General features: G+C 46.4%; 1 protein-coding gene across 2 annotated transcripts in view; it reads left to right on the forward strand.

Moving 5' to 3' along the window:
• BMPER (BMP binding endothelial regulator) overlaps positions 1–27,549 on the forward strand; it is a 169,169-nt gene that overhangs the window by 40,580 nt on the left and 101,040 nt on the right. For both annotated transcript variants that reach the window (XM_087821255.1, XM_087821253.1), the window contains exons 4-6: positions 4,493–4,575; positions 7,648–7,738; positions 11,954–12,036. In XM_087821255.1, coding sequence (XP_087677381.1) covers positions 4,493–4,575; positions 7,648–7,738; positions 11,954–12,036 — 257 coding nt within the window. The remainder of the gene's footprint in view (positions 1–4,492; positions 4,576–7,647; positions 7,739–11,953; positions 12,037–27,549) is intronic.

Genomic DNA, 27,549 nt, shown 5'->3' on the forward strand with positions numbered 1-27,549 from the left:
TCTAGAAGGCATGTGGGGGTGATGGGAAGAAGGCAGCATGGTCAGACTGCCACAGAGGGGACCTATAGGGTGAAGACGGAGTGTCCTTGGATTGGGCACTTAGGCAGCTGCAGCCCGAGAGAGGCGCAGTTTAGTGGGGTGGTGGAGCTGGGAGCTGGATAGCCTTGGTTGAAGAACTTGAACCTGTTTTAAGAAGCGTTCAAGTTCATCATCAAGGAAAGGTATGTAATCCCAGGGCCCTAGATGGAGTTCCAGGAATGAAGGGAAAGGGCTGGGAAAGTAAGTTGGGGCCACGTCATGGGGCCCTTGGGTACCAGAGGTTGAGTCATTGGTAGCGGTAAGATCCAGTTCTCTACTATTAGGCTGATGTGAACTTGAGAAATGAATGGATTAAGATTAGAAAGGTGAAATAGGTGGGTGAGGGCTGTTACCAGGCCAATGCCGATTTTTATGGCCCTGATGGTATTTAATAGCTGTTTTAACAACAGAATGGTGAAAATGCGGGGTTCTCTCTCCCTTGGGCCAGTGCGGCCCCTTGAAAGGTCAGAGCTAATAGGAAAAATGAATTTTATTGCTTAATTGTGGGTTACATTTATTTGTGTTCTCCCCGTTTCCCTTGCCACATGTTTTCTGAGCTGACTCTTTGACTAGGCCCAGTTTCTCTATAAAAAAATCTGTGTTTACAGAAAAATGTCCTGCAGTTCTTCACCCTGAAAATATTAAATAAACAAACAAACAACAAAAGGCAAAATACATACAAGAGAAAAGTAGGGCTAATTTAAGCTTGCTTTTGTATGATTTTAGTTTTGTAAAGAAGACCTGTTTAGGGCAGTGTGTGATGGTTTAGATCAGGGTTTCTCAACCTTGGCAGAATTGATGCGTTGAGCCAGTTGGCTCTTTGTTGGGCCCTGGCCTCTACCCACTAGGTGTTTGTAGCACCATTATCCCCCAGTGGTGACAACTGAAAATATCTCCTACCATTACTCAGAGTCCCCTGGATGGGGAATGGGGGGAAGGCAAAATGGCCCTAGATTGAGAGCTGTTGGTTTAAATGAAGTATCGTGATTTTACCAGAAAATAACCACGTCTTCCTGCTGCAGGAGGGATGGTTTCATTGAAGCTTGTGGACCCCGCGATGCTTTTTATTGCCAGAAGAAAAGTAATGAATGTTTATAAATTCGTTGGTTGAAAGTTTATTTAAAAATATTTAAAGAGTAAGGAAATGCTCTTTTACTGGTTGCCTAACCATTCGTTTGCTCACCCCACTTATCCACTCTTTCACTGAGTTCCTGGATCTGCTCTCATTTAATTTTATAAGGATCGCATTGGCTTTTCTCTGGGGCCTTCGAGTCCTCAGTGCGAAGGGTATTGGGAATTACGAAGTGCCCAGGTAATATGGCTGGTTTAGACCTGGGTGTGACAATGTGGGTTTCACACAGGAGCTGGATTCCAGTGTCAGAGTCACACCCGATGCCTTCTCACTTTGAGCAGGTCACTTTGCTCTTTCCGTGCAAATTTCCTCAACTATGAAATGAAGGAGATAATCTGTATTATCAGTAAGTTTGCCTCTAGTTCTAACTAAGATTGAAATATTTCAGTTATTTCTTTGAGTTGGTCCTGACCCCACGACACATCCCCCAGTGCAGTGCACCCAAAATGTGCTTGGCAGCTCACCCATGATCCACACACCACGATGCTGGTCTACAATGAGATAAGGGCAGGAATGGAGAGTAAACAATTAGAGATTTTTTAAATAATTCAACAGAGTAATTCTATGCCTGCTACATACAATAATAAAACATTAGGCTTATATTCTGTCCTAGTCTTTTAAATTGAATTTTTCTAGCAATTCATTTTATTATAGATTATGAAGTATCAGTCCACGTTGGATTGAAAGAACAAAACAAGTTGGTATTTTTGCTTCCCTTTCTACCTCTGCCACTAAGAGATATTCAGTATATTGCTTCTCTGGGGGTTAAATAAAAACAAAGGCAAGATGTTGCCTGCCTGCCGTATTAGCCCCATAAAGTTGGGAGCCAACAGAATTTATTATAAAGAAATTTGCCTTATAGAGAATAAGAAATAATTCTGGAGTAAGCCCAAGGTTCTTTTTGATTCCATGTGTGTGTGTCCACATAGCTCCTGTTAGTGTTTGGCTTTAGGGTAAGATGTTTAGTTTACAACAGGGACCAACAGCAGGGGACATCTCTTCCTTTCATTATTGTGTTCCCCAGAGTCCCTCTAGGTCTGAGATCTGCCATGACGCTCGGTGTCCTGGAGTCTCCCTAACTAGCTGACGCTGGGGAAGGTTAGTTAGGGTAGAAGGACAAGCTGGGGATGATTCTCTCTGAAGTGATTATTACCAGGCGGTTTTGAGTCTGTTCTGTAATCCAGACTCACCCAACATTTGGGGGAATCTATTCTATGGAGCCGGGTGTCGTCGACTGCCATGTAAACAAGGGCAGTGAAGCAATACAGCGCTTTACAACTTGACCTTGGTCTGTACGTGTTGGGAGAAGGTAGGGGAGCCAGACTTCCAGCTGACGGTTGTTGGAAGCAGAAGACATCGCTGCATTTCCCGCACTGAGGACCACTTGTTCCAATAGCTCTTAGCCCCCATGAGCGGGATGATTCAGAGAGGCCTTCCCGCTGCTGGGAGCCCGCGCACATGACCTGGCATTGTCGGGAGCAGCCTCTTGGCCGGCAGCTGCTTCTGGGGCTCTGTGGGTTTTGTAGAGCACTTCCTCCCCCACAGTCAAAAGGCAAGAGCTTTGCCTGCCCTATTAGCAGCATAAAATCACCCTTTCTTTCCACTTTTTTTAATCCAGAGGATGAAAATATATGACATATTTGGAAACCCCACTGGCGGACTTGGCAGGCGTTTCATATTTACTTGGACTTCGCATGAATTGGACTTGGGCCTCTGATTTCCCCGCCTCCCTCTCTCGGAACAAGTTATTTATCATCCGAGCGAGCCCGTGTTAGTGGATCAGACGTGCACATGGCGCGTCTATTGTGAGTGTGTTTGTTCGGGAAGATTTATGCTAGCTCGAATTGTTTCATATTGGTTTTCATTGTTGGAAATTTACTGTATTCATTCTCGGTTTGGCGTGAGCATTTGTAAGTGTGCGAGGGGTTCCTGTGGTTGAACATTTTATCGCTGTAACACTTCATGCAAAGGAAATTAAAAAATATATAGTGAAAGCATTTCTCTAATATGTTTCCAATCAGTTGTGTACTTTGGTAATTTGATTTGTAGGAACCAGAGAGAAGAGCATTACTGAGCTCTTTTCAATCATTCACAATTCACTGGGAATTCAGATCATGGTTCCAAGCCCCTGAAAATGTCTGTCGAGATTTTCTGAAGCCCTTAATTATTCTGTTTGTATGTATTCAGAGGGTTCTGTTGTCGTTGTAAAGAATTCAGGGGAGAAGGTGAGGCTCCTCTCTGTATCTTGGACAAGAAAAAGTGATGTGAGTTGAGGTTGACTGATTTGCCAGAAGTCAGTCATTGGTTCTGAGAGGCAGGACCTGTTATCCCAGGCGTGTGTCCCTTCTTCTGTACTCTTCGGGCTGAGCAATTGGACTCTTAACTGGTAAATTTCTTTGTCCAGTGGGCTCCTATAATATGCGGTGCCTAGAGGCATCCCCAAAAGTGTCATACCCAGGGTGGAGGACGTTATTTGGACAAGCGAAATCAAGATCTAGGCTGTGATCATTGCACCATTATTTCTTTGGCTCTTTCTATAGGGACTTCAATTAACTGGCTTGTTGCCTCTTTTGAGGATCTCTGGCCTTTGGCTTCTGTTTTTTCCAATAAGCAAGCATGAATTCTGTTTTGGCTAGTGAATTAGCATGTGATAATCTATACATTGATAGTTTCACATTTCCTTCATCTAGTTCACAGCCTGAAAGTAAAATCAAAGTGAAATGTGAAATCACAGCTCTTTGAGCTGGGAGTCAAGACTTGGGAGGTTTCAGCTGGTGAAGATGGTAGCTTGTCAAGAGTCTCAGATGGGGATAGAATTTTACAGTCATTGTCTGTATTTTAATTTTCTGCTTTTATTTTTGCTACCATGTTTTAAACGTCCCTCTTGACCTGCAGCAGTTTTGAGTCCATTTAGTCTTATGTAAGATCCCCTTTCACCGTGGTGTTTTAGACCTGGTCACCCGCATACTTCACGAGACATAAATAAAGTCACACATGAGGTTATACATTGGGCCAAGAGAGCTCATCAATCCATGGTTTTTCATTTGAAAATATAGTCCATGCAGTTAATCTTCTCAGTAGTTAAAGAATTAATGCAAGTGAAGGCCAAGTGGATATTTAAAAAGCTTAGTTGTGTTTTGGGGGAAATAGCAAAAGAGTATGATGGCTCCTGTGATCCCCAGTCCTGGCTGAGATAACATAACTTCTTTTGCTCCAAAGATAAAGGAAACAAACCCATATTCATTGTTGGCCTGTCTTTCTGCTTCTGTGTTTTCGGTCTAGGTTGTACCTATGAAGGAAATACCTATAACAGCTCCGTCAAGTGGCAGAGTCCCGGGGAGCCCTGTGTCCTGCGCCAGTGCCAGGTAAGGTCCAGCGATCTTAGTCTCCAGTAAAAAGGAATCTTTAAACCCCTCCTCAGGAGTTCCTTTCAGGCAACAGAACAAAACCAAAACAACCAACCAACCAAAACCAACCAAAACCAACAATCAAAACCAACTGTATTCTTTCCCCCCTCCCAAATATGTTTTTATTGATTTTAGAGAGAGGGAGAGAGAGAGAGAGAAACATCAATGATGCGAGAGAGTCATTGATCAGCTGCCTCCTGCACGCCCCCTGCTGGGGATCGAGCCCACAACAGGAATCGAACCATGACCTCCTGGTTCATAGGTCGACACTCAACCATTGAGCCGCATCGGCTGGGCCCAACTCTATTCTTGTACATATTTATCATGACAGTCACCAACACAAGACAGTCCAGGACAGATATTGTATGGGACTTGTTTCCAGTAACATACAGAGGAGTTGTTCATTGTTAAATCGTGCCTGGAAAACCTCCTGGAAGATGCATATGTCCTTGGGGAGAATTCATGTCTTCCTGTGAGCCAACTTTAAGCAAAACACAAATTCCTGTGAGCAGAAAGAGGCACTGTAAGCGGATATATGTTTTCCTTCTTTGATTCAGAAACGTTTTGAATTGGAGCCAATCTGTACACTGTATTCAGTCAAAGCAATTAGTACACTGTAACCTCAGTGATTTCAACCCAACAAATTTAAGAACCACAGGGTCAGCTCCTAAGGAGCCCACTGTGGCTGGCGCTTGCTGAACTTGGGAAAGAGTGTTGACTCTATGTGGTTCTGATCGTTACGGGTCTGAAACACAGCAAGATAAACGAAATGGCAAATGCAGAATCTAAATTTTCAAACTCCCTTTTTTACCCCTTAAGAAATGCTCTTTAAAAAATGCTCATTTCCTAGCTGATGTGGCTCAGCGGTTGAGCATCGACCCATGAACCAGGAGATCATGGTTCCATTCCCAGTCAGGGCACATGCTTGGGTTGCGGGCTTGATCCCCAGTAGGGGGCGTGCAGAAGGCAGCCGATCAATGACACTCTCTCACTATTTATGTTTTTCTCTCTCTCTCCTTCTCCCTTCCTCTCTCTGAAATCAGTTAGAAAAAATTAAAATCTTAAAAAAAAAAAAGCTCGTCAAATTTTGGCGTACTTTTAAAATTCTTCTCTGTAGACAAGATGCTGTTAAATCATTTACCCCCAGCTCAATTTCATTGGTCAAGGGTATACTTTTACATTTAAAGGAGAAAGAACTGTTAGTATAATAACATATATTTCTCTGTGGTGTTTTTTAAATATGTTTTAAATATGTTTTTATTGATTTTAGAGAGAGAGGAAGGGGGGAGAGAGAGAAAGAGAGAGAATCATTGATGTGACATCGATCAGTTGCCTCCTGCATGCACCCTAACCGGGGATCAAACCTTAAAGCTGGGTATGTGCCTTGACCTTTCCATGCACGTGATGGTTCTCAACCAACTGAACCACACCAGCCAGGGATCGCTCTGATCTTACCTCAAGTATATTTACATTTAGTTTATTGAAATCTGAATCTTATCTATTCACATTCTTATTAGATGCCCACAGGTTCAGTAACAGAGAGAGCGCAGTGTAGTAAGGAAAATATGGACCTGCCACTCATGGAACTTGTTACTTAACCTCTCTGGACCTCACGTTCATCCCCCCAAAATGAGGATGGTCCTATCTCATAGGGCGGCTGTACTGTGAGCAATAGGAGGCTGACGTTAAGATCACTTCTGGTAGAGCCTGCAGGTCCTGGGTCCAGCTAGGTGCCAGACAGGTAACAGCTGGTCTAATGATCTGGTTTATTTCCAGTTGCTTTGAATTCGAGCTCGTTTCTTACAGCCTCCTTCCGAAGGAGTTCTGATGGGTGAAAAATTCACCTTTATTTTCTGCTTTTACCTTTTTACTGGAACAGGACACTCTGAAGATGGCAGGCAGGAAATTCACGGGAACTAACCCGAAGAATCCCCCATCTGGCCTGCAGATAGTAAAGGGAATTGACCTTGAGCCGTAGCCCTTTGCATTGCCTCGGCTGTATAACTGAGGCGCAGGTTCTTTTTTGATGTATATCACAGGATTTTGGCGGTTGTTGTTTTCTTTCCCAGTGTAATATGGACCACAGTAAACTGCACTGGTGGTGGGGGCCTCAGGCCTGACAGACATGAAGACATTTCAGAAAAAACTCCTTCCTTGTTGTGTTGAGATGCTATGGTAACAGACACAGAGGAAAATGATCTCGTTATCAAATCGTTACATTATTTTTAGCCTGTGTTACACGTCCCCTCAAAACAAGACTGAGCAATCACCAGACAAACACACAAATCCATTTATAAAATAGGGACAGAACATGGTGAAAATTCTCTGACAGCCAACTCTGAAAATTAATTTAAATAATGTTTCAACTGATATTAAGATACTAGAGTCCCAAGATCAGTTTGCTAATGAGTCACTTGATTTCCCGAAGTCCCTATTTTGACATGTGTATGATGAACTTTAAAATAGTTTCATCTCTTCAGTTGATGCTGGAGAGCCAGGCTCTGGGGGGGTGGGGGACAGAGTAAAACGTCTAAGATCGCAGAGCTGGGCTAGTTTTTTCTAGAAGGGTCTCAAGGATTTAGGCCTCCAGATGCCCGTCTGGAATGTTATGCTTATACCCTTTGCCTCATAATTAATGGCTTAAAGTATAATAGCAATGCTAGGAAATACAGTAAGTGTTGAAAGCTTAAAACAATTGTGAACAGCGAGGCTCCATCAGCTACTAACTGGCAGCAGGGCCTTAAACACTAGATGTAAAAGACAGACAGACAGACATCAGGGCCAAAGAGAAGGGCCAAGGTCAGGGCGAGGGAAGAGACAGGACCAGCGCCCTGAGTTCAGAAGCATCCGTGGGCGGAGCCAGGGGGACCTGAGCTGACCTGTGCCACCCACCCCTGCACCTGACACCCGCCCTCGCTTCGCTCCGCACGTTTTGTGTCCGGGCCCTTCTCCGGTTACCTTGGTTACTTTCCAAAGTGCTTGGGCCCTCGGGGACCCGGGCTCACTTCGCCTGGGTGTTCTGTTTTGCAGGAAGGCGTTGTCACCGAGTCCGAGGTGCGATGTGTCGTGCATTGCAAAAGCCCCTCCAAGCCTCCGGGATCTTGCTGCCCCGCGTGTCCAGGTAAACGCCCCGGGCGGGGAGGGCCGCAGGGCCCGCGGAGAGCCGCACTGTGGGAACCTGAGTTCCCCCAGCGGGCGTGGCTCCCCCTTTCCCGACGGGCTTTTCCTCACTTTACGTCGGTGCAACTCATGGGCTTGGAGAGCAAACGTCTTTGCCTGGAAGTGTCCGCTGGCCCCCTGGTGAGCCGGGGTGCAGGCACCGTGCTGTAGGTCTTGGCACCTGGATGCTCGAGGCCCAGGGGGCTGCTTTCCGCGCGGCGGGGCCGCAGGTAACGCTTATTTTGGAAGGAGAGGCTGTGGCTTTGCCTCGCTACCAGAAAGGTCTTTTTACGGCTGCAGTTTGCAGTCCCTTGGCCAGAGCTGGCCTGGGTGATGAGGTCACCAGATGTTTTCTGAAAACGAGAGCCGTGTCCCTGAGGGAATTCAGCCCAGGGCTGGGCGGCCTCAGCTGTCAGTGCGGGGCAAGGGGCTGCACCCACTGTCCTCGCAGAGGGCCCCGCTGCCCAGCTGGGCGGAGGGCTCCTTCCCTCCCTGTGGCCGGAGGGTTTCCTCTTATACTCGGAACAGGATTACCAAGGCCCCCTGCCGCCCTGCTTGCCCTTAGGTACGAGCCTGGGGATTTTGAGGTGAGAGAGTTTTTTTTTTCTGATCCCTTAAGCCCCTGGCCTATCCTCTTAGACAGATGTTCTGCATTTTGGGGTTTCCGCTGAGTGTTTTTCCTCGTTGGAGGCGATGCTCACAACTCCTTGACATTTGAGGTTAATCTCCAAAGAGCCTTCTGTTCTGTGCACCTTCCTGGGACAAGGGACATGGGGCGCTCAGCACAGATGAGGCTCTCTGCTCAGGGCCTGCCGCTCCCCTCCATGTGGCCTGACATGCGTCCAGACCTGAGCCCCTTCTGAGGTCTGGTCTTTTCTTATCTTTGAATGACAATCTGTCTCCACTCCTTCTGACCTTCCTGAGTTCCCTGCGCAGTCCTAATGGAACCAATCTTCCTTTTCACAGTGGGGTTTCTGTGAAGTGTTATTGGAGGAGCTTACACGTAGACCAAAACCTGGCTGATAATTCTTTCTGTAATCCAGTTGTTCTGTATCTATCAATCAGAGTTTGCTTGAGTACTTTTTTCTTCTGAATGCACTAAATATGCTTTATATCACATAGCCATACTCTTAAATGCCTACAAGATCTTCATTAAGTTAGGTCACTAGTTTTCTAGGCTGTACATTAACATTACTTGGGATGCTTCAAAGAATAAATCTTGGTGCCCAGGCTGCACCACAGACCAATTCCATCGAAATCTCTGAGGGTAGGACCCAGCCCTCCCAGATGATTCAAGGTTGAGGTTGATCACAGAGCAAATTTTTAATGCTGTGTAGATTTAGAAGTTATCATAGCTCTTAAATATTAATTTGGTTGTGTTGAGTAGACTCTTGTTTTATTGATACAGAATCTACTGATCATATATAACATCCCTCCTCAGTCAGGAGGTGGTCATATTTTTTGGCTGCCTCTGAAAGTGTGGCGTCCAAGCCTCAGCGTGAACTTATTTTGGCCGTTGAAGTTCTCATATTTGAGCAACTTCTTCTTCCATTTTGTTTTTGGTTGAGTTCCCGAGAAGGAAAGGCTGGACTCCATGGTTGTAGATACTACACTGTTCAGTGCATATGACCCTCCAGCGAGGGACAAGGTACTGTCCGCCGTTCACCGAGGAAGGGAGGACACCCAGTGAGAATGAGGCCCGAGAGTGAGTAAAGGCCAAGGGCGGGGTTGGTGAGGCTTCTCTTTCCTCCCACCACCCTGCACACCATGGTAATTGTTCTGCTTGGTTCCAGATGCCCCGGGAGGCACATCTTTAAAGTTAGCATGCCAGTGCCACACGCTAGGCCCCGGCGCCCTCAGCTGTGGGGTCAAGAATCAACTTTGTTCCCTCTTCTGTTTTTTCCCACCCTCTTCTCAATTTCATTGTTTTAAAGTTGAATCTTTTTTAAAAACAATATTCTTATTGATTTTTTATTTTTTGAGAGGAAGGGGGAGAGAGAGAGAGAGAAACATCAATGATAAGAGAGAACCAGTGATCAGCTGCCTCCTGCAGGCCCCCTGCTGGGGACTGAGCCTGAGACCCAGACATGTGCCCTGACCGGGAATTAAACCAGGGACCTTTTGGTGCATGGGACCCGTCCAGCCAACTGAGCCACACTGGCCAGGACTCCCTCTCCTTAATTTCAAAGGCTAACCTTTGGGTTGCAAATCAGAAGACTGGAAGAGGCCACATCCAGAGTGCTTTATCTTTTGCCTTGGGAGGGTGGACTCAGCCAAGTCTAGATCGGGACCCTCAAGGGAAGCCTTGGGACATTCTCCTTGGTAATCAGGACTGGCATCTGTCGTTGATCACGGAGTGGTATCCACATAATGGCACACATGTACAGTCTGTGGCCAGCTTCCTCCTGAGACAGATTCCAGGGTATTCTTGGCCGCCGACTCCTTCCTTTCCTTCTGACCCTTTGCTCAAGGATGGCGGGTTGTGATGGGAGCCGTTTGCATGGGATTTTCATTTACAATTCCCTATTTAAGCTGTCAGATGTAGGCTGTTGTGGTTAGTCACCTGGCAGGCTGTAGGACAGAACCAGTGGTTCAAACATATGAAAGATTTGAAGAGTTTTTGTTGGCTGCGTCCTTTGAAAAGAGACGACCGCGTAGCTGCCATTATGAACAGCGCTGAGCCCCAGCCACTGGGAGGGACCCAGGTTCACCGGGTCTTCCCGCATCATTGGGAACAGCAAGGAGGTGGCTGATGGCTGGGTGTAGGTATCAGACGGACTTTAAAACCAGTTCCACTCAGCTATTCAGCTTTAGACTTAGCAGCATCTGTCTCCTTGCCTTGCAGTGAACAGTGGGCTCTGTGTGCGGTTCGTTAGCCGGATCGGGTGGGTAGGGGTAACGCTTGTTTCTCCTTGGAAGGAACCAGCTGCTTCAAGAGTTTGGTGGGTTCTGTTGATGAGTTCAGTTGGCTGGCCGTGAACACTTACTCCCAGGGGCATGAGCCAGTCTTTCCCAAGAGCCCCCTTTGCCGAGTGTTGGCCACTGCTACTGCTGCTCCAGCACTGTCTGCCATGTGGAGTGGCCTCGGCTATTCTGGCCAAGTGCCTCCAGAGGACAGACCTGAGGAAAGTGGCTTTGCCATTAGCTGACAGTCCTCCCATGGCGCGGGTGACATAGGATTACTGGCCAGATGTACTTCAGGTCATTTGTGAGATCTGTTAAGAATATAACAGTGCCCTGAGCATCTTTCTGAATGGCAGACACCTCCTGGGCTTCTGGTCCTATTTTTAGCCAGACTTGCTGGGGGTCACAACCCCTTTAACAGGATACAGGGTGGGACTGGAAACCCGTGTGGCACCTCCTGACCTGCCTTTGCCTCTTCTTGTCTTGGCACCTGGACCTCTGTATGGTGTGGCCGGTGGGTCAGAACTGAGTTCAAATCCCAGCTCTGCCACCTGCCAGCTGGGTGAGTTACTTCTTTTCTCTGAGCCATGTCTTCCCCACCTATGGGGACAGTGACAAAGGTCCCTACTTTGTAGGCTCACTGTGAAGATGGAGTGAGCTGAGGAGCACGGAGAGGGCCTGGCAGAGCTGAGCAATTCCTGAGTACTCACTGATGGCAGCTCTTCATGTCATGGGCTCTTTAGCTCATCAGTGACTTCTCTCGCTGGGACTTCTTCTGGTTGCCTCCTCTGGCCCCTCTGGGGTTTCGTTCCCCTGGCCGTGGTCAGTGAGTTGTGGTGAGCTCCACAGACTCTTAGGGCTCACCACTCTGCACTGGTCCCCTTCAGGCTGACCTGCGTCCAACCTCTGATGTGCTTTTGAGCATCTTCGGATTTCTGGGCCCATGTCAATCTTTTGTACTCTGTTGTTCCCTCCCTCCCTCCCTCCCTCCCTTCTTTCTTCTTCCCTCCCTCCCTCCCTTCTTTCTTCTTCCCTCCCTCCCTTCCTTCTTTCTTCTTCCCTCCCTCCCGCCCTCCCCCCTCCCTCCCTTCCTCTGCCTCCCCCCTCCTCCCCCCTCCTTTTCTTACCCCGAGGCAGTATTGTCCTCTGGTTAAAGGGGACACTCTGCTAGATGGAGGTGGAGGTGGGAGACCGGCGAGCAGTGGGTAGAAGGATGGCGTCGAATGGAACAAAGGCTGTTGCCCTTCATTCTAAACTCTCCTTTGCTCTGCAGGCTGCGTGTTTGAGGGCGTGCAGTACCGGGAAGGGGAGCACTTTCAGCCCGACGGAGACAAGTGTACCAAGTGTTCCTGTGTTGTAAGTACTGCCCTGGGTGGTCCGAGCACGATCCTTCTGGTTAATTGCAGCTGGGACTCACCAGAGTGGCCCTGACTCTCCTTACAGCCTCCCCTCCTCGCCCCGATATGGAACCCAGGGGAGAGCCGGTCTCTCGACGGCAGGTATCTCGACCCTGGCGCTGTTGGCATCCTGGGCTGGGTAGGTCTTTGTGGTGGCAGCTGTCCTGTATGTCGTAGGATGTTTAGCAACATCCCTGGCTGCTACCCGTTAGATTCTAGGAGCACTCACACCCTCAGTTGTGACAACCAAAAATGTCTTCAGACATTGCCACCTGCCCCCTTGAGAACAAGGTCAGTCCTCATTGAGAACCACTGGTCTAAGGAATGGGGGGAAGAGGCTGGTTTTCCTCCACTTGCTGTCTTCTTTGGGGAGACATGGATTCTCTGCTCTTTGGGTAAAGGAGTTTCTCACTGAAGCAGCTGTGGAGTCCTTGGTGCAGTCAGGTGGGAAGCTGGTGGGGTCAGCTCGCCTTAGTGTATCCTGCGCGGGGAGAGAGCCTGGCCCGGGGATTGGCCAGTTACACTGGGGGGAGCGGACAGGAGGAAGGGGACCCTAAGCTGTGGATTTGGGAAGAGGAGGGACTCATGAGGCAAAGCCGCAGACCTGCCTTTCCAAGCGTTGTTGACTTGTAGCTCATGTCCCAAGGATACCTTCAGAGAGCTTGGGATGAAAAAAGGAACTTGGCCGATGTTAGGATATTAAGGGGGATCTTTTTTATTTATGTATTTTAAATTTGCAGTAAAATCATTGGTGATGACGGTGGTCACGGTGACGAGGGGGAACCTAGTCTTAACCAGCCACTCCAAGTTATTTACACCATATATTTTTAAAGCTTTTAATCATTTGTAATAAAGAACATACAGTATGCATCTCAGAATATTAAAAATAATGGGGAACTTGAGCATCGTAATTTCGCCAAAGTAGAATCAGATGTGGACCATCATAAGTCATAGCATTTGTCATTTCTCTACATGTCTTTCCTAAAATCTTTCCCTTCCTACAGCACACACAGCTTAGAGAGTCCTGAGTAAAGTAAGCGTGACCAAGGGCGAGGGCTTTTTCATATGGGGAAGGGGGAGGGAGGGAAAGGAGATAGACAGGGAAGGAGAGGACATATATGATATATGTACTATGAGGTATGTAATATACATCATATTGTAATAGTATACAAAAACACAAAGGCAATTTACTAATGAAGATTAACATGATTTTGCAAATTCAGATTCAACTTCGATGTATTTCCTCTCTTGCTTATTATGGATAAATAGCTTTGTGTTGTTTTTTTAAGTAAATAATTTCTATTTGCCATTAAATATTGCTCGTTTCTCAATTTTATTTCTCTCACACCGGTAGCTGTGAAGTTTTCTGATAATATTTTATTTTGTAACTACCAATCTTTACTCAGTGCCTTGACCTTTTTTACCCGGTCCCCGATCCCCCCTCCTCTCTGACAACTAATAATCTGTTCTCTGTATCTATGAGTCTGTTTTTATTTTGTTTGTTTATATTGTTCTTTAGATTGCACATATGAGTGAAATTATATGGTCCTTGTCTTTCTCTGACTGGCTTATTTCACTTAGCGTGATACTCTCCAGGTCCCTCCACGCCGTTGCAAAGGGTAAGGTTTCCTTCTTTTTATGGCCGAGTCGTAGTCCATGGTGTAAATTCCACAGCTTTTCTATCCACTCATCTACTGATGGGCACTGGGGCTGCTGCCAGATCGTGGCTACTATAAATAACGCTGCAGTGGACGTAGGGGTGTATGTATGCTTTAAAACCTGTGTTTTGTGTTTCCACTTCTGGATCTATAGCCCCAAAACCCGTTGCTCTTTCTCAGCCTACAGTCCTTTCCTCGTGCCGCTCTGTCTGCAAGGCCTCCCTTCTCCCTGTTTCATATTTCCGTCTGTGACAGCACACTAAAACCAGGAGTGTCTTCTCTTCCAGACAGATATTCTGCCCATTAAGGCCGCCAGCCCCTTCTTGCGGGGGAAGGAGAGCTATTGTTAGACAGACACCCCCTCTCAGGAGGTTGGTTCCCCTCTGCCTTGAGCACCCCCTCTGGGGTCGCGCACCCGTGGAGCATCCCTCCTGGGCATTACCCTCTCTGATAAATGAATCTCCAGCCCTTCGAGGGGTCCCCCAACTCTCCGGTAAACACTGTGTATATCGGGTGGCGTGTATTTCATATCTCACGCCCTTAGTTACGCTCTCCAAATCCAGGAGACTCTGCCTACCCGTGTTTTTGTGATGGGGCGACGGAGGCGGACGGCTGGGGAGACGCTCCACCTCATCGAGATGGATTCCGTAGATAATGAAGAAATGCCTGACCCGTGACTTTACATCCTGATCTGGGTCACGACCGTCTATATGGCTGGCATTCCAGACAGCTGAGAGCATGCGAACGTTGGAAGGCTCCTGGAGAGGATTTCACAATCGCTCTCACCCGCTCCAGAGGCAGTGCGTCTGACATGGTTAGGTGTGAGTGTCATCATGACTCACGTGAGGAATGCTTTCCCGTGACTCCTGAAACCGAACCATCCCCATCTACTCAGGAGATAAGTAAGGGCCAGGAGAGTCTCTCCCCCAGAGTCCCGGTACTGACCAGGAGGGCAAAAACCTGAGCTCCTGTGGCTGCTCCGAAGGGTTGTCTGAGTCATAGGACAGTGTGTTCCTTGTGGCTTGTGTTCAGTCTGCCTAAGTCCTATATACATTTTAAATGTGTGTTTTTTTAAATTGATTTTTAGAGACAGAGAGGAAGAGAGAGGGAGAGAGAGAGAAACGTTGATGAGAGAGAAACATCAATGGGCCGCCTCCTGCACGCCACCTACTGGGGAGCGAGCCCTCAACTCGGGCATGTGCCCTGACCAGGAATTGGGCCGGTGACCTCTTGGCACCTGGGAAGACGCCCAACCAACTGAGCCACACCGGCCAGGCAGTCCTATATTCATTTTAAAGGGGAAAGAGGTTGACTCTTTCCTGAGGCAGAAGGAAAGCATAGTTTATAAAGTACACCAAACACTGGTTAAAACACACATCTGCTTCTCTTTCCTTTAAGCTCCAGCTTTTATTACCTGCCTAACGGAACAGCGAACAGTTCCGTGTGCCTTTTGTCAGTCACATTCTCAGGGAATGGGACAGTGGCAGCCGGCACAGACCTTTTTGAGAAACCCGACATCTTCCAGGCTTCTGAGACTAACGACCAAGGTGTCACTGAGAGATGTCTATGTTCTCTTTTCCCCAAACTATTTTAAGAAGCCTGTGGGCTCAGTCTTCTTGGGAATTGATTGCTGAAGGGAGGGAAGCCCACGGAGCTGTCGGACACTCTTAAAAGAGTGGCAAGTCCTCGATCTGTGAAAGCAGCCAAATTAACCGGCCAAGATCAATTACTTTTGCTGACAAAGGCGTATTAAGTTCAGAGGATTTCTACTAATAAACATGGGTTGTTAATGGGCTGTCTGTGATGAAGGAGCTGTGCTTTATTGGCTCTTAGAAGCCCTGAAGTCCATAAACACCTTTGCTCTCACTTACACTTTGGAGATTGCAAAGGGCCGTCTCCCAGGGAAAATGAACTCCTAGGACAGTTATTTGGCGAGAACAAAGAAAGCAGAGATCTTCATGGGCCCCACTCCTCCTAGACCCAGTTCCCCTGACCTCTGCCAAGCTCTTTGGCCTCCTCACTGGCCCTCCCTTCTCTGTGCTCTGGCCTCTGGGCAGATGCTTGGATCCTCACTACACACAGTGTGGACCAGACCAGCAGTGTTGGCCTCACCCCAGAGCTGGTTAGAAACGCAGAATCTTGGGCCCCACCCCAAACCTACTGAATTGAAATCTGCAGTTTAACCAGCAACCCGGAGGATTCATTTGCCAAGCAGAGTTTGAGGAGCACGGTCTAACATCTCATGGCCTTGACCTAGGCTGTTCTTTCTTCTTTCCTTTCTCCATTTACTCTCCCCATATCTAGTTAGCACCACTCATCCTGCCCTTGGAAGCCCACACCTTCCTCTGACTCCCAATCTTGTTGCCTAATCCTTTAGAGCAACCATACTTTACTTTCCAAATATTTAAAATGATTTGTAATATTTTTGTGTGTGATAATTTTATTTAACTTGGTCTATGTAAAAGGGTGACTGTATCTTCAGCTCGTGGTCCACAAAGGGCATTCGTAATAACTGTTTGATTTTCCTTCCCTCCCCCCAACCCCCCACTGCCTCTCTCTCTCTGCTACTTTTATTTCCCCTGCACCGTTAGTCCTTGCCGACTCAGCAGGGAACAGGGACATGCACATCATAGTTGATGAGCTGAGAGGAAGATGGATTTATGACCCAGCACCATAGCGCTTATTATGAGTTGCATGGCATGTGGATGACTTCCCTGGGGACATCTGGTTTGAAAAGTGTTCTCTAGGCCTCAGAGGTTTCCACTGCGCATGGCCGCAGAAGACTCAGTGGCAGGGACGGTCACCGATGATCAGGGCCACGCGCTGTGTCAGGGCTTTGGAAGAGCATAGTTCCCCCACCCAGGGTTCACCTTGCCCTGAAGCGAAGGGGACACCGTCCAGCCCCTCCCTGCCCCAGTGTCTGGCTTCAGGTTGCACTTCCCTGTAATAAGAAGCAGGGGGCCACCTCAGCAGTTTTGTGGTCACGTGAAGCCATGGCAATCCAAGTGACATGTTCGCAGCCACACTGCTGTTCCTCTGACCAGAAGACTGGGGACCCACAGTGCTGAACCTTCTCCTGGCCTCTGCCTTACTTGTAACATGTGCGATTTGGCGCATTGTCGTTACAGGCTGTTGCTGTGCCTTCCCTGTCCATGGGGAGGAATTTGGCTACATCTGGGCAATAAATTGGAGAATTGAGCAATTAGTGAGTGAATTAGATCAGTGTGGGCTGTTTATCTAAGCAACGTGGGCCCCAAACCCTCAGAGTCGTTTTCAAAACTGGGCTGAAATATCGGTGCTGTTGCTACACTCTTCCACTTGGCATTGTGATGGACCATCACCCTGAGGACAAACGGTCTTGGTTTGGAGCAGCCAATGGGGGTGGGGATGGGGAAGGCTTTTCTTTAAGGGCTGGATAGCACTTGGCAGCTAGGAGGGGCTTCCAACTAGCTCAGGAAAGTGGCAGGTGCTCTTGGCGTGTTATGCTGGATGGATCTGTGCTGTTGTGACCCGCCTGTCAGCTGAGGCTTCGGTTGGAAGGTCTGTTTCAATGCCATTCTCTTTAGGTTGAATCCAGCTGTTGCTATGGGGGTTTTGGATTTTTGCTTCTCGGCTATACCACCTGAATGACCTATTTGGAAGACACAGCTGAGTTTTTTGCTTACTGTGGTCATTACCTTGACAGGGCCTTAAAATAGAGTTTTAGAAGGAAAAGGCCAAAGGTGGGTTATTGATGAGGTTTCGGGGGGTCTGGTTTAAGGTGGGGTTTTCAATGTAAGGGCTTAGTTTAGATTAGGCAAGTTTCATGATATGCTAGCTTAGAATTGGTGGGAATGAGGTGAGGACCTCGAGGCATGTCTCAGACAGTTCATGAGCCTAGTTAATCTGTATTCCTTATTGAGTACTACTATCAGCAAGTTTCTGAAAACAACAGGGTGCTTAATTTTTTTTGTTTGTTTGAGTGGATTGGGAATGACTATTATATACTTTGAATTCTATTTCAGGCCTATCTCATGTGTTTTCAGGCCAAATCCAGAATTAATTTCCATATATGTCTTTATTTTTTGTGGTTTCTAAGGTTCCTTATGTCAATTTCTTTATATAATTTATAGCTGAATCTATAGCTTTATAGAAAATTTATTTTTCTACACAGGGAGCCACCATCCTAAAAATGAGTCTAATAGGGAAAACAGTTGGAAAGGAAACTTCTTGTATGGCATTTGAGCATTTACAGGCAAACACAGAGTTTGAAAAGAAATGAGCAAACGACTTATTTACAGAGACATTACTAATAACAATAACAGAACAACAGCTACTCTTACTGAGTGTACGCCCTTTTGCCAAATACACACGGGGCTTTAATGTTCATTTTCAAAATTGTTCTGCAACCTACAAGGCATTAGTCCCGTTTTTTTGATGAAGATACTGAGATCCCTAGAAGTTTAATAGCTTGCCCCAGGTCAGAGAGCTGATGAGAGCCGAAGTCCTGAACCGCCTGATCAAAAAGCCATGTGTCATTTCTCTCCCATCCTCCATCCGTCCCCTCCAGCCAGGGCAACTCTGGGATATTATATGTGAGTGTTTGTAGACATCGGAAAGTGGGAAATGCCATTTGAATCTATGGCATAAAGAGCAACCAGACATTTGGAAGGAGAAATGATGGTGACATGACACGAGCGTCCCCAAAGAAGCCCAGTTTTGGTGCGAGAGATATTAACACATTGAAAATGTGAGTTGCACTTGCTCTCTCTGAGGCTCACAAGTCCAAGCAAGTTTAAACTCATGCCAGACCTCAGCCTCGGGCTCAGCCTGAGTGTCTGTCACCCCGATGCCAGAGCGGCTGAAGGAGGCATATCCGTCACCCTCACGGTGGGAGCAAGGAGGCTGTGCCTCTCCGCGCCGAGAAGCCGAGTACACGAGGGAATGTGGCGGTTGCTGGGACGGAGCCCTCCTCTTGCCTCTGCTTCCAAGACGGATGGACAAGCTCGTCGATCTGAGGGGGCCCGTCCATTCCTCCTAATAGTCACTGGTGAAGTTGAAGCGCTGATTTTGGAAATCCCTCCTTGGGGCTTCTCTGCAGGAGTTGGGGTCACCCAGACACAAGTGAGTCCTGGTGGTTGTGTGAATTCAGTGCGTCCTTCTGGTAGGATGAAGGGGCAGCCGTGTCATTGGTTTTGAGCAGTTTCTCTCCCCTTTGCCCAAGAAGCAGATGCATTTACAACTTTGAGTGAGGTTTGGGATAATATTGAGAGTTGGTAGGAAAATTAGCTCAATCTTGAAATCTCATCCCATTGTATCCTTGTGAAAATCATTCCCTTTATTTTTTTCCGTCTTCCTTTATTCTCCTAACGGTCTGTCGCACTCCTGAAAATCCCAGGAAAGATACCAGTTGTACTAAACGCTAAAGAATTTTCCAGCTATTAATTCATCCCTCTTTCCATCTTTCCATCCATCGCTTGTGTCTGCAGCCAGCTGGTCGTTGATTAACTTAACAACGGTTGAGTGTCTCGTGTGTTCGACACTATTAGGCACTGAGCTCTCAAATGTAGAGGGGATCCCATGTTTTGTTTCCAGACAGTTACACTCTGTTGGCTTGGATGTGTTTCTTAAAAATAAACCCTGATCAAATTGTCCGCAACAACTTTTTGTGTGCTAAGATAGCATACGATATATCCCAACTGTGAGATACATGGTAATTATAAAAAGTCCAGATATATTGAAAAATAGAAACAATCATACAACTCAAAGATGACCACTGTTGATATAATTTGATATATTTTTTTCCACCCTTTCTTCCTTCATATTTGCATGCAGTTATATGACTAGATAGGATCACATTTTATATGTAGTTTTGCATTCTGGTTATTTTCATTTATTATTATATTGTGAACTTACCTCGATTTCATTAAAAAGTCATTAAAACATAATTTTTCATAGTTACTAATATTCTATCAGTATACTAAAGTTTTTTAAAAATTAATTTATTGGGGTGACATTGGTTAATAGGATCACATAGGCTAGAATTTATTTAATCACTTTTCTGGTATTGAAAATTAATATGGTTTCCAGGTTTAGCTATTACGAATGATGTAACAAACATCTGAAAATTAAGGTCTTTGTTTCCCTGATTATTTACTTAGGCTAAACTTATAAACAGATAATTAATGAGTCGAGGTTACCAGCTTTCTAAGGGAGGAGTGTGTGTGTGTTTGTGTGTGTGTTGCTACAACACCTCATATAGGCGATGTCCAGTTTGCAGGCCAGTCAGCAGTGCCTACCTGTGTATCTTCCTGCCTCCAAACTCTTTTTCCACTTGACAATCTTGTTTTCACTGGCATTTGGTTTCCGAAACTGAACTTTTAAAGTACATTTATTAGTCAACTGCGCTTCTTCTGTAAATTGCGTTTTATTTCCCATTTTCTCTGAGCGCTTCAAGTTCCCTTGAGGTCTGTGTGTGCACCAAGGACATTAATCTTCTGCCAGTTCTGTAAAGATACGTTTTTAAAAACACTGAAAAAGGGCTGTGTGTGCGCTTTGACCTTAGTGCGTACATTGCATGTTGGATAATGACAGAGTCTGCCGAAACCCCATGTCTTCTTCCAAACTTTTCTCCTCAAATCTCGATCCAAATATATTAACAAAGAGAACAGTGAGTCACCAGTGTCAGCTCCCGAGTTTAATTAGTCCAAGGCTTTTATTTAGGCTCCCCTCCTTCCGGCTCCGACTGCCTTGGGGCAACGGCCTCCTGCGCCTGCTCCCGTGCCGAGGCGACCTTGCTCCGGGCTCCTCGGGCCTGTCCCCTGCGCCGGGCTCTGCAGCCCCTGCCCCGGCCTGGCCCGGCGAGGCGTGTTTGGGCTCCTGCCCATCCCTTCCCGCCTCGGCATCTCCTTTGTTTTAGATTTTAAGTTTTCTGCGGACAGGCCCGATGCACCGCCCGCCTTTGAGCAGAGTATCTCGCACGGAAGAAACAGAAAATACGGGGCTAAATGCCTGGTCTTAGCCCTTTATGACTTGGTGTTTATGTTCTTGAAAATGAGTTATACGATCTGGAACTGTCTTCCTACTTGGGTCTTTGTTTCAATCTATTCATTTTTTTATTTCTGTGAACGTGGTGATATGAAGGATTTATGGTAAATCTGGAGAGGAAGAGAATCCAATCTAAAGCATTAAAAAAATAAAAATGTTGAGAAAATCTCAGAGTAGCTGCGGGAAGGAGACGGGCGGGGGTGGGTGAGCTCTGGCTCCTCCAGCCTCATGAGATGACAAATGTAAGTTAGACCCTATCTTCCTGTGGAGTGGCAAGAAGAGAAAGGAAACAAGTACTAATGAGAGTAAGAAGAAATACCCTATTTCGTCAGCAAAGCAGAATAAAATCGTAGTGTTATAATACTTTAGAGTGTTTCCAAAATCTTTGCTCTTTTCTCCATTATTATCATAAGAACTCTTTCTTCCAGTTTTTATTTATTATTTTATTTTTTCAGTTATGTCTTTCAAATACAGTTTACATTCAATATTGTTTTGTATTAGTTTCAGGTGCACAGCATCATGGTTCAACGAGAACTTAGCTGTTTTTTAAATTGGTACCTGTGGGTCCACTCCTCTCTTTGCTGCCTTGTTTCGGTTTCATGGCGTCACCCACCTCCCACCCCCACCCCCACCCCCACCCCCACCCCCACCCCTCTCCTTTCCCTCCAGCTCCCATGTCCCTGTCCTGGTCGTTTCCAGCCGTCCCTCTTGGACTCTCATCAGTATCTCCGCAGGATGGCCTGTGTTAATAAAGTAGCATAATTCATTTTCATTGCTATCTTGGTCTCTCCTCAAATATTCATCCCAGGGTGCTGTACACCCTAGATACTCAGGAAATATCTTTTGAATGAATCAATTACACATTTTGGCACCTTTTAAATGTCATTCAAATGTTCGGTTTGGAGGGTGGCAGCGCCTTTGCTGTCCCGTGAATGGCTTCAATTACCGGCATTTCCTTTGGGTGGAATTTTAAGTGGTACCACTTGTCAGTGTAAGCAGCAATGTGTTTGGATCCCACGGTGCCTGGGTCCTCCCCCAAACTGGGGGAAACCGAGCCACAGACGCAGGAGAGGATTCTTCCCCCTGTGCGCATCCAGCACCGTCTTCTGAAGCCCGTAGCTGAGCCATCCCCGGGAAGCATCCCTGGCAGACCCACCTAAGTCCTCTCGCGGTGGCTGAGAAGAGCCAGCTTGAACTGAGCGGCCTTTACTGGGCAGCAAGGGGACAGGCCGCCAGGGTCTGGCGTTCCTTCTGTGTCAGGAGCACCGTGACATGTCTAAGCAACCTGGAGTTGCACCCAGTGTCAGGCACCTCCGTCACGTAATCCTACACACTACGTTTTCACTCCAGTGCCTCTTTCTGTTCTCTATGGGGCACATAGCAGAGCCAGACAATGTGATCCCAATTAACAACGTCACGTTCCAAATGTCCCATGCAGGGACTTGAAACCTCTGAGTATTGCTGGAGTTAAACAACAGAAAAAACAGATACATTTATAATGAAGAAAAAGACATTCCCTTCAGTGGGGGGAAAGGTACCTGTTTCGGTTTTGGTCAGATTAAATATACATTTGTAATGTAGTCAAACATCATTAAAGGCAGGCACTCATTACGAAGAAATATCCTTTCATTTTACTTTAAGAGCTAAAATTAGATAATAGAGAAATTACTTTCTAATTTCAGAATGGGAATGGGCAGTTACTCTCACCACATCAATGGGATACGTACTTTAACTTCTTTCATTCTTCTGATTTACTGCCCCATTTTCGTTGTCGGCCTGTGTTGACTCTAGGGTTCCTTTCCCTCACAATCTGAGCTTATGACTGTGATTGGTGGATGACAGGAGCGACGGCTCCTGACATTGGTGGGAATGTGTGTCTTTTCAGTTTCAAGTTCAAGGAAAGGCGAGGAGGGGACTCTTGAGACTTCTGGGTTTGGTTATTAGGTTTTCAGCATCCACAGTCTTCATAAACAATGGACACAGCTGTCTTTAATAACCAAGCCTGCTAACCGAAAGAGAGGCGCACACGCCAGGATCGGCGGCCGCAGGAAGACTTTTCCAACCCAGGAATGTTCATATGTTGAAGCAAGATTTCATTTATAACCAAACTGGATGTTTACCCGAAATGTCCATCATTAAGGAAAATCATTTGGCCAAGTGCTAGGAGAAGTGGAATGAACTTTTTAGCATTTTTGAAAAAGCTTACTGTATTGTTCTGAACAGTTTTGGGCGTGAAGATGGGTTCTGTACCCCTCAGGGGGCACTGTTGTGGGCAGATCTCAGCACTCGTCCGACCTGTGCTGTCCAGTATTATTGAGTGTTCGCAGCGTGGCCAGTCTGAAAGGAGGGCCGTTTGTGTGCCATACACACCAGAAGTTAAATACATACCAAGTGTGAAAAAAGAAAAACTGGGCAACCAAGTCTTGGCAAAAAGTACCCAGGGGCCTTATGTTTTCTTCCTCTAACTATAATGTATTAGGGCAAGCAGGACCGGTAGAGCGATTCCACACACGAAGGGTTTTATGCAAAATGAAAAGGAGATAGATCCTTCGCTTCTTGTAGAAACAGAATAGAAGATTTTAGAGAAACTTTAGGGCTTTGGAGCCCAAACCATTCCCACCACCTTTATTTTATTTTATTTTATTTTATTTTATTTTATTTTATTTTATTTTATTTTATTTTATTTTTATTTTATTATTTTATTTTATTTTATTAATTTTTATTTTATTATTTTTTTTTGTTAACCCTCGCCTGAGGATATTTTTCTCCATTAATTTTCATTAAGAATGGAAGGGAGAGAGAGAGGGAGAAATATTGATGTGAGAGAGACACATTGATTGGTTGTTTCCCACGCACCCCAATGGGGGCTGGGGATCGAACCTGCAACCCAGGTACCTGCCCTTGACCGGAAATCGAACCCATGACCCTTTGGTGGGAGGGCCAGTTATCTAACCACTGAGCCACACAAGCCAGGGCCTTTTTTCTTTTCTTTTTTAAATAAAAGAGGTTCCAGCCAGTTGCCTAGCAACCAGCACTTAGTAGGTGCCTTCCCCCTTCTGCCGGGCTGAAGGATTTTTAGTTATAGTCTTTTTTATGGTCACCTGTCTGAGTTTAGGACATTTATTTCCATATCAAACCTAAATATTTAAAACCAGAGTTTTCTGGAATGGTTTTTCGGAGGGGAAACCTACCAGATAGCTTCCTGGTGTCCGATTGTTGCCCCATGTGCGGAAGGCTCACGAGGAAGCTGCCTCTGGGCCTGCAGGTGCGGGCGCCCCTCTCTCTGCTCAGAGGGAGATCGTGTGTTGAAGTCTGAGTCATTCTTTCTCTTCCCTCAAGGAGCCAGAGCTCTTCCCCCAACCTTATTTCCCAAGACTCCCCCTCCAGACACACTGGGTTCCTTGCAGTTCCTCCAACAAGCCAGGCACACTCTCACCTCAGGTCTTTGTATTTATCGAGCCAGCCCTCCACCTGGAACATTCTTCTCCAGGTCCCAGGTCTGGCTCCCTCGTCTCCTTCAAGGCTTGGCTTGAATGTCACCTTCTCCACGAGATCTTTCCTAACTAATACCACCTAAAATGGTCACCCTACTTTGCTACCAAGTCCCTCTCCCACCTGATACTCCCTCTCAAATCAATTTTGTTAATTTTATTGCCATCTGATAGACTTGGTTTTCCCCCTGTCTTTCTATCCGCCCCCCACTCCCCCCAAAGAATACAAGCTCCATTAAGGCAGGGACATGGTTTTGCTCATTGCTGTGTTCTCACTACCTAAAATGGAGCTTAGCACATAGTAGGCACTCAACAAATATATGCTGAATGGATGATTGAAGGAACAGTACCAGCACTTGGTATGCAAGGATGCAGAAGTTAAATCATAGTATTTACCAACAATTGGCTAACAATTCGTGCAAGCCCGAAATACCCCCCACCCAGCGGAATGGAGCTGCTCAGATCGTCTGTGCTTCAGCTTTGCTCCGGTTTGGGGGCTCCTTTGGCTGCCGAGGGCCCGGCAGACGCCAGAGTCCAGCGCAGTGGCCGCCTGGCTCTTCGCAGGAGAGGCCGGGCTAACTTAGGGGCCGAGCAACTTTCTTTTCTCTTCCTCGATTTTTCTCCAAGAAGGCAACGTTTGGAAGGCCCCAGCAGGAGGGACGTCTCCTGGGTCGGAGGAGCTCTCTGGGGATTTTGTGACCTGTAGCCTGGGGCTAGCAAGGAGCTCCCGCCATCCCTCCGCCCCGCCTGCCTCCTCCAGTCCCCGAGCGTGCAATGGGCAGCGGCCCTAACGCATTTCCACTCGGTCGTTCTTTCCAGCCGGGGAGCGGGCTCGTACCGTTCATTCTCTTCCATGTTCCCGGAGAGGAAATGAAAGCTTTGTCGAAAGTTAAAGAGCCAAAGCTCAAGACAGAAGATTCTAGGTGATGAGCCTCGTCTTGCCTTCGCTCCGCCCGCCTGGGCACCGCGAACGCAGTGGGCTTCGCGGACCGAGCATGTGCGGCCTGGTGGGTGCGAATTTAGAATTGCAAGTCGAGAACGTCTTGTGGCTGCTTTCAAGTTTGGTGAGATCATTTGGGATTAAAACCAACAACCCAAACTTTGAAAAGATACATCTTCTCCCCATAAAAAGAACCAAATAGAGGGAGGTGTGTTCTTGAACCGGAATTTTAGCACATATAAGAAGTATAAAATACGTATAAATAATATTTATTATAAAGTATAATTTATTATTATAAAGTATAATAATTTTTATACTTTCAAATTTTAATAATGTGAAAAATGGACTGTTAGAGCACTTACCAAAGGTACGGTTGGACAGGAACTTCTGAATTCATTCAGAGGAAGGATGTCTTGTTAGATATTAGATTTCCACTTCTCTTAAGGAGCCTTTCCTCTCGGGACCCTCAGTTTGGACCTTACAGTCTAGATGAGAAGACAGGCATCCCGTCTTGTTGACTGCTCAGTCCCTGACCTCCCCCAGTCCTCGCTGAACAAGGCCCAGTGCTTTTCAAAGACTGATGCTGAGCTATGCGTGAACCTGGGGTCTGGGGGTGATGAAGAGACATGCAGAGATTCTGGCATCTCAGGAGTATGGTCCACGGGTCAACAGCAACAGCAACGCCTGGGATCTTACTGCTTCTCACACTTGACCGCACAAGAATCCTCTGAGGCTCTTGCTAAAGTACAGATTCTGACTCGGGGGGTCTGGGGTGAAGCCCTAGACTCCGCATCTAACAGGCTCCCAGGCATGTCTACACTCTTGGTCCAGCGGCTGCACTTGGAGTAGCAGGGCCCAGGAGTGAGGCTATACCTTTAAGAATTTATTAGAAACTTGTTTGGCCGTCTCCGCAGGAATCACTGAAAGGAAATAAAAAGCATACTTCGCTTATGCAAAGTTTCACAACACAACTGAGCTCACTCACGCTCACACCGTTCTGTATGGAAGACCGGTCAAAACTTCCATGAAAGGAAACCCTCATGAACCAGCATGTAAATAAGGGCTTTGCTGCTTGCGGTTGGTCAGGGCAAGAAAAGCGAGTTTACGCCGTATGTGGAAATTTCACTGGAAAAGGGCAACAGGCACATTGCAGAGAGCCAGCCCCTCTCAGGAAAGATGGCTCCTTCGCTGGGATTTCTACATCGCTGGAGATATGAGAAATGAAAGCTGGGTTCGGGTTGCAGGCCGGAGCTTAGTGTTGGAGGGTGAAAGCCAGCAGTATTTTCCCTGTAAAAACTCCTTGGAAAAGCTTTCGGATCTGAGTCAGCTGGGGTGAACCCATTTTCCGAACTTTTGTTTCTGGAAGCATTTAATTGAAAGGAAAAACCCCAAGAATGCATCCAGAGTCGAAATGTCATGTGGCAATTTTGGTAGGGCCTCGAAATAGTAACAATGGGGATAAATGGAGCCAAATGAAATCTGCAAATTGTTAGGATGGAATTGGTAAGGGGCACAGACTCGCACTAAGAGGGAAGGAAGGGAAATCAGTTTTCCAAGACAAGCCCTGTACTGAGATGTTGTACGCAGGAAGATTGGGGGCAGGAAACTTCTGTAAGTTTGATTTCCTCTGAGAGATTTTAGCTTCAAAATCTCATTGTAAGTGCAGTCTCTTAAAATTGCTCACAAAAAGAACCCTCCAGAATATCAAAGAATATACTCTTAAAAACTCTGAACGTTGAGATGGGCAGAAACCTGTGTTGGTATCCGGAAGGAACTGGCATTGGTCATAAGGCAAATAGGTCTTGGACAGTGACTTAATTTTCACCTTGCGACATACTTAATTTTCCGTGTTTAAACTGTGGAATGTTCTGTAACTCCTGTTTCCCATCCCACCACCTGACCCACCACCATACAGGAAACCAGACGCTTTCTACATCCCTTCTCTAGGGGGCCCTCATGGGAGATGGGAAGGAATTGCCATCTCAAACCCTGGAGAAAAACAAGAGTCAAAGAAAATGTTGACAATATACTAACAAACAAAATATACTAGCACCAAGTTATATAACAAACTTCATATAACAACAGTCGCAACCAAATGAAATGATCCAAGAAACACAAACAACAAGCTTAGAAAAGACTGATAGGAAAGTTGAAGATATCAACCATCATAAATCTAATTGGGTTAAACTGTGCGTTAAAGATGATTTCAAGTGGAATAAGTATTAAAAATTTAGTTTTCCTATTGTTTCCAAACTTTATTTTTTAAAAATTTACCAGTTCAAACTCTTTGAAAGGGCAGCGTCTTTTGTTCCCGTTTTTTGGGTAGTCAGACCTCTGGAATCCCCAGATGTCTCAGC

This window comes from Miniopterus natalensis, chromosome 10 (assembly GCF_054644295.1).
Source record: "Miniopterus natalensis isolate mMinNat1 chromosome 10, mMinNat1.hap1, whole genome shotgun sequence".
Lineage (NCBI taxonomy): Eukaryota > Metazoa > Chordata > Mammalia > Chiroptera > Miniopteridae > Miniopterus > Miniopterus natalensis.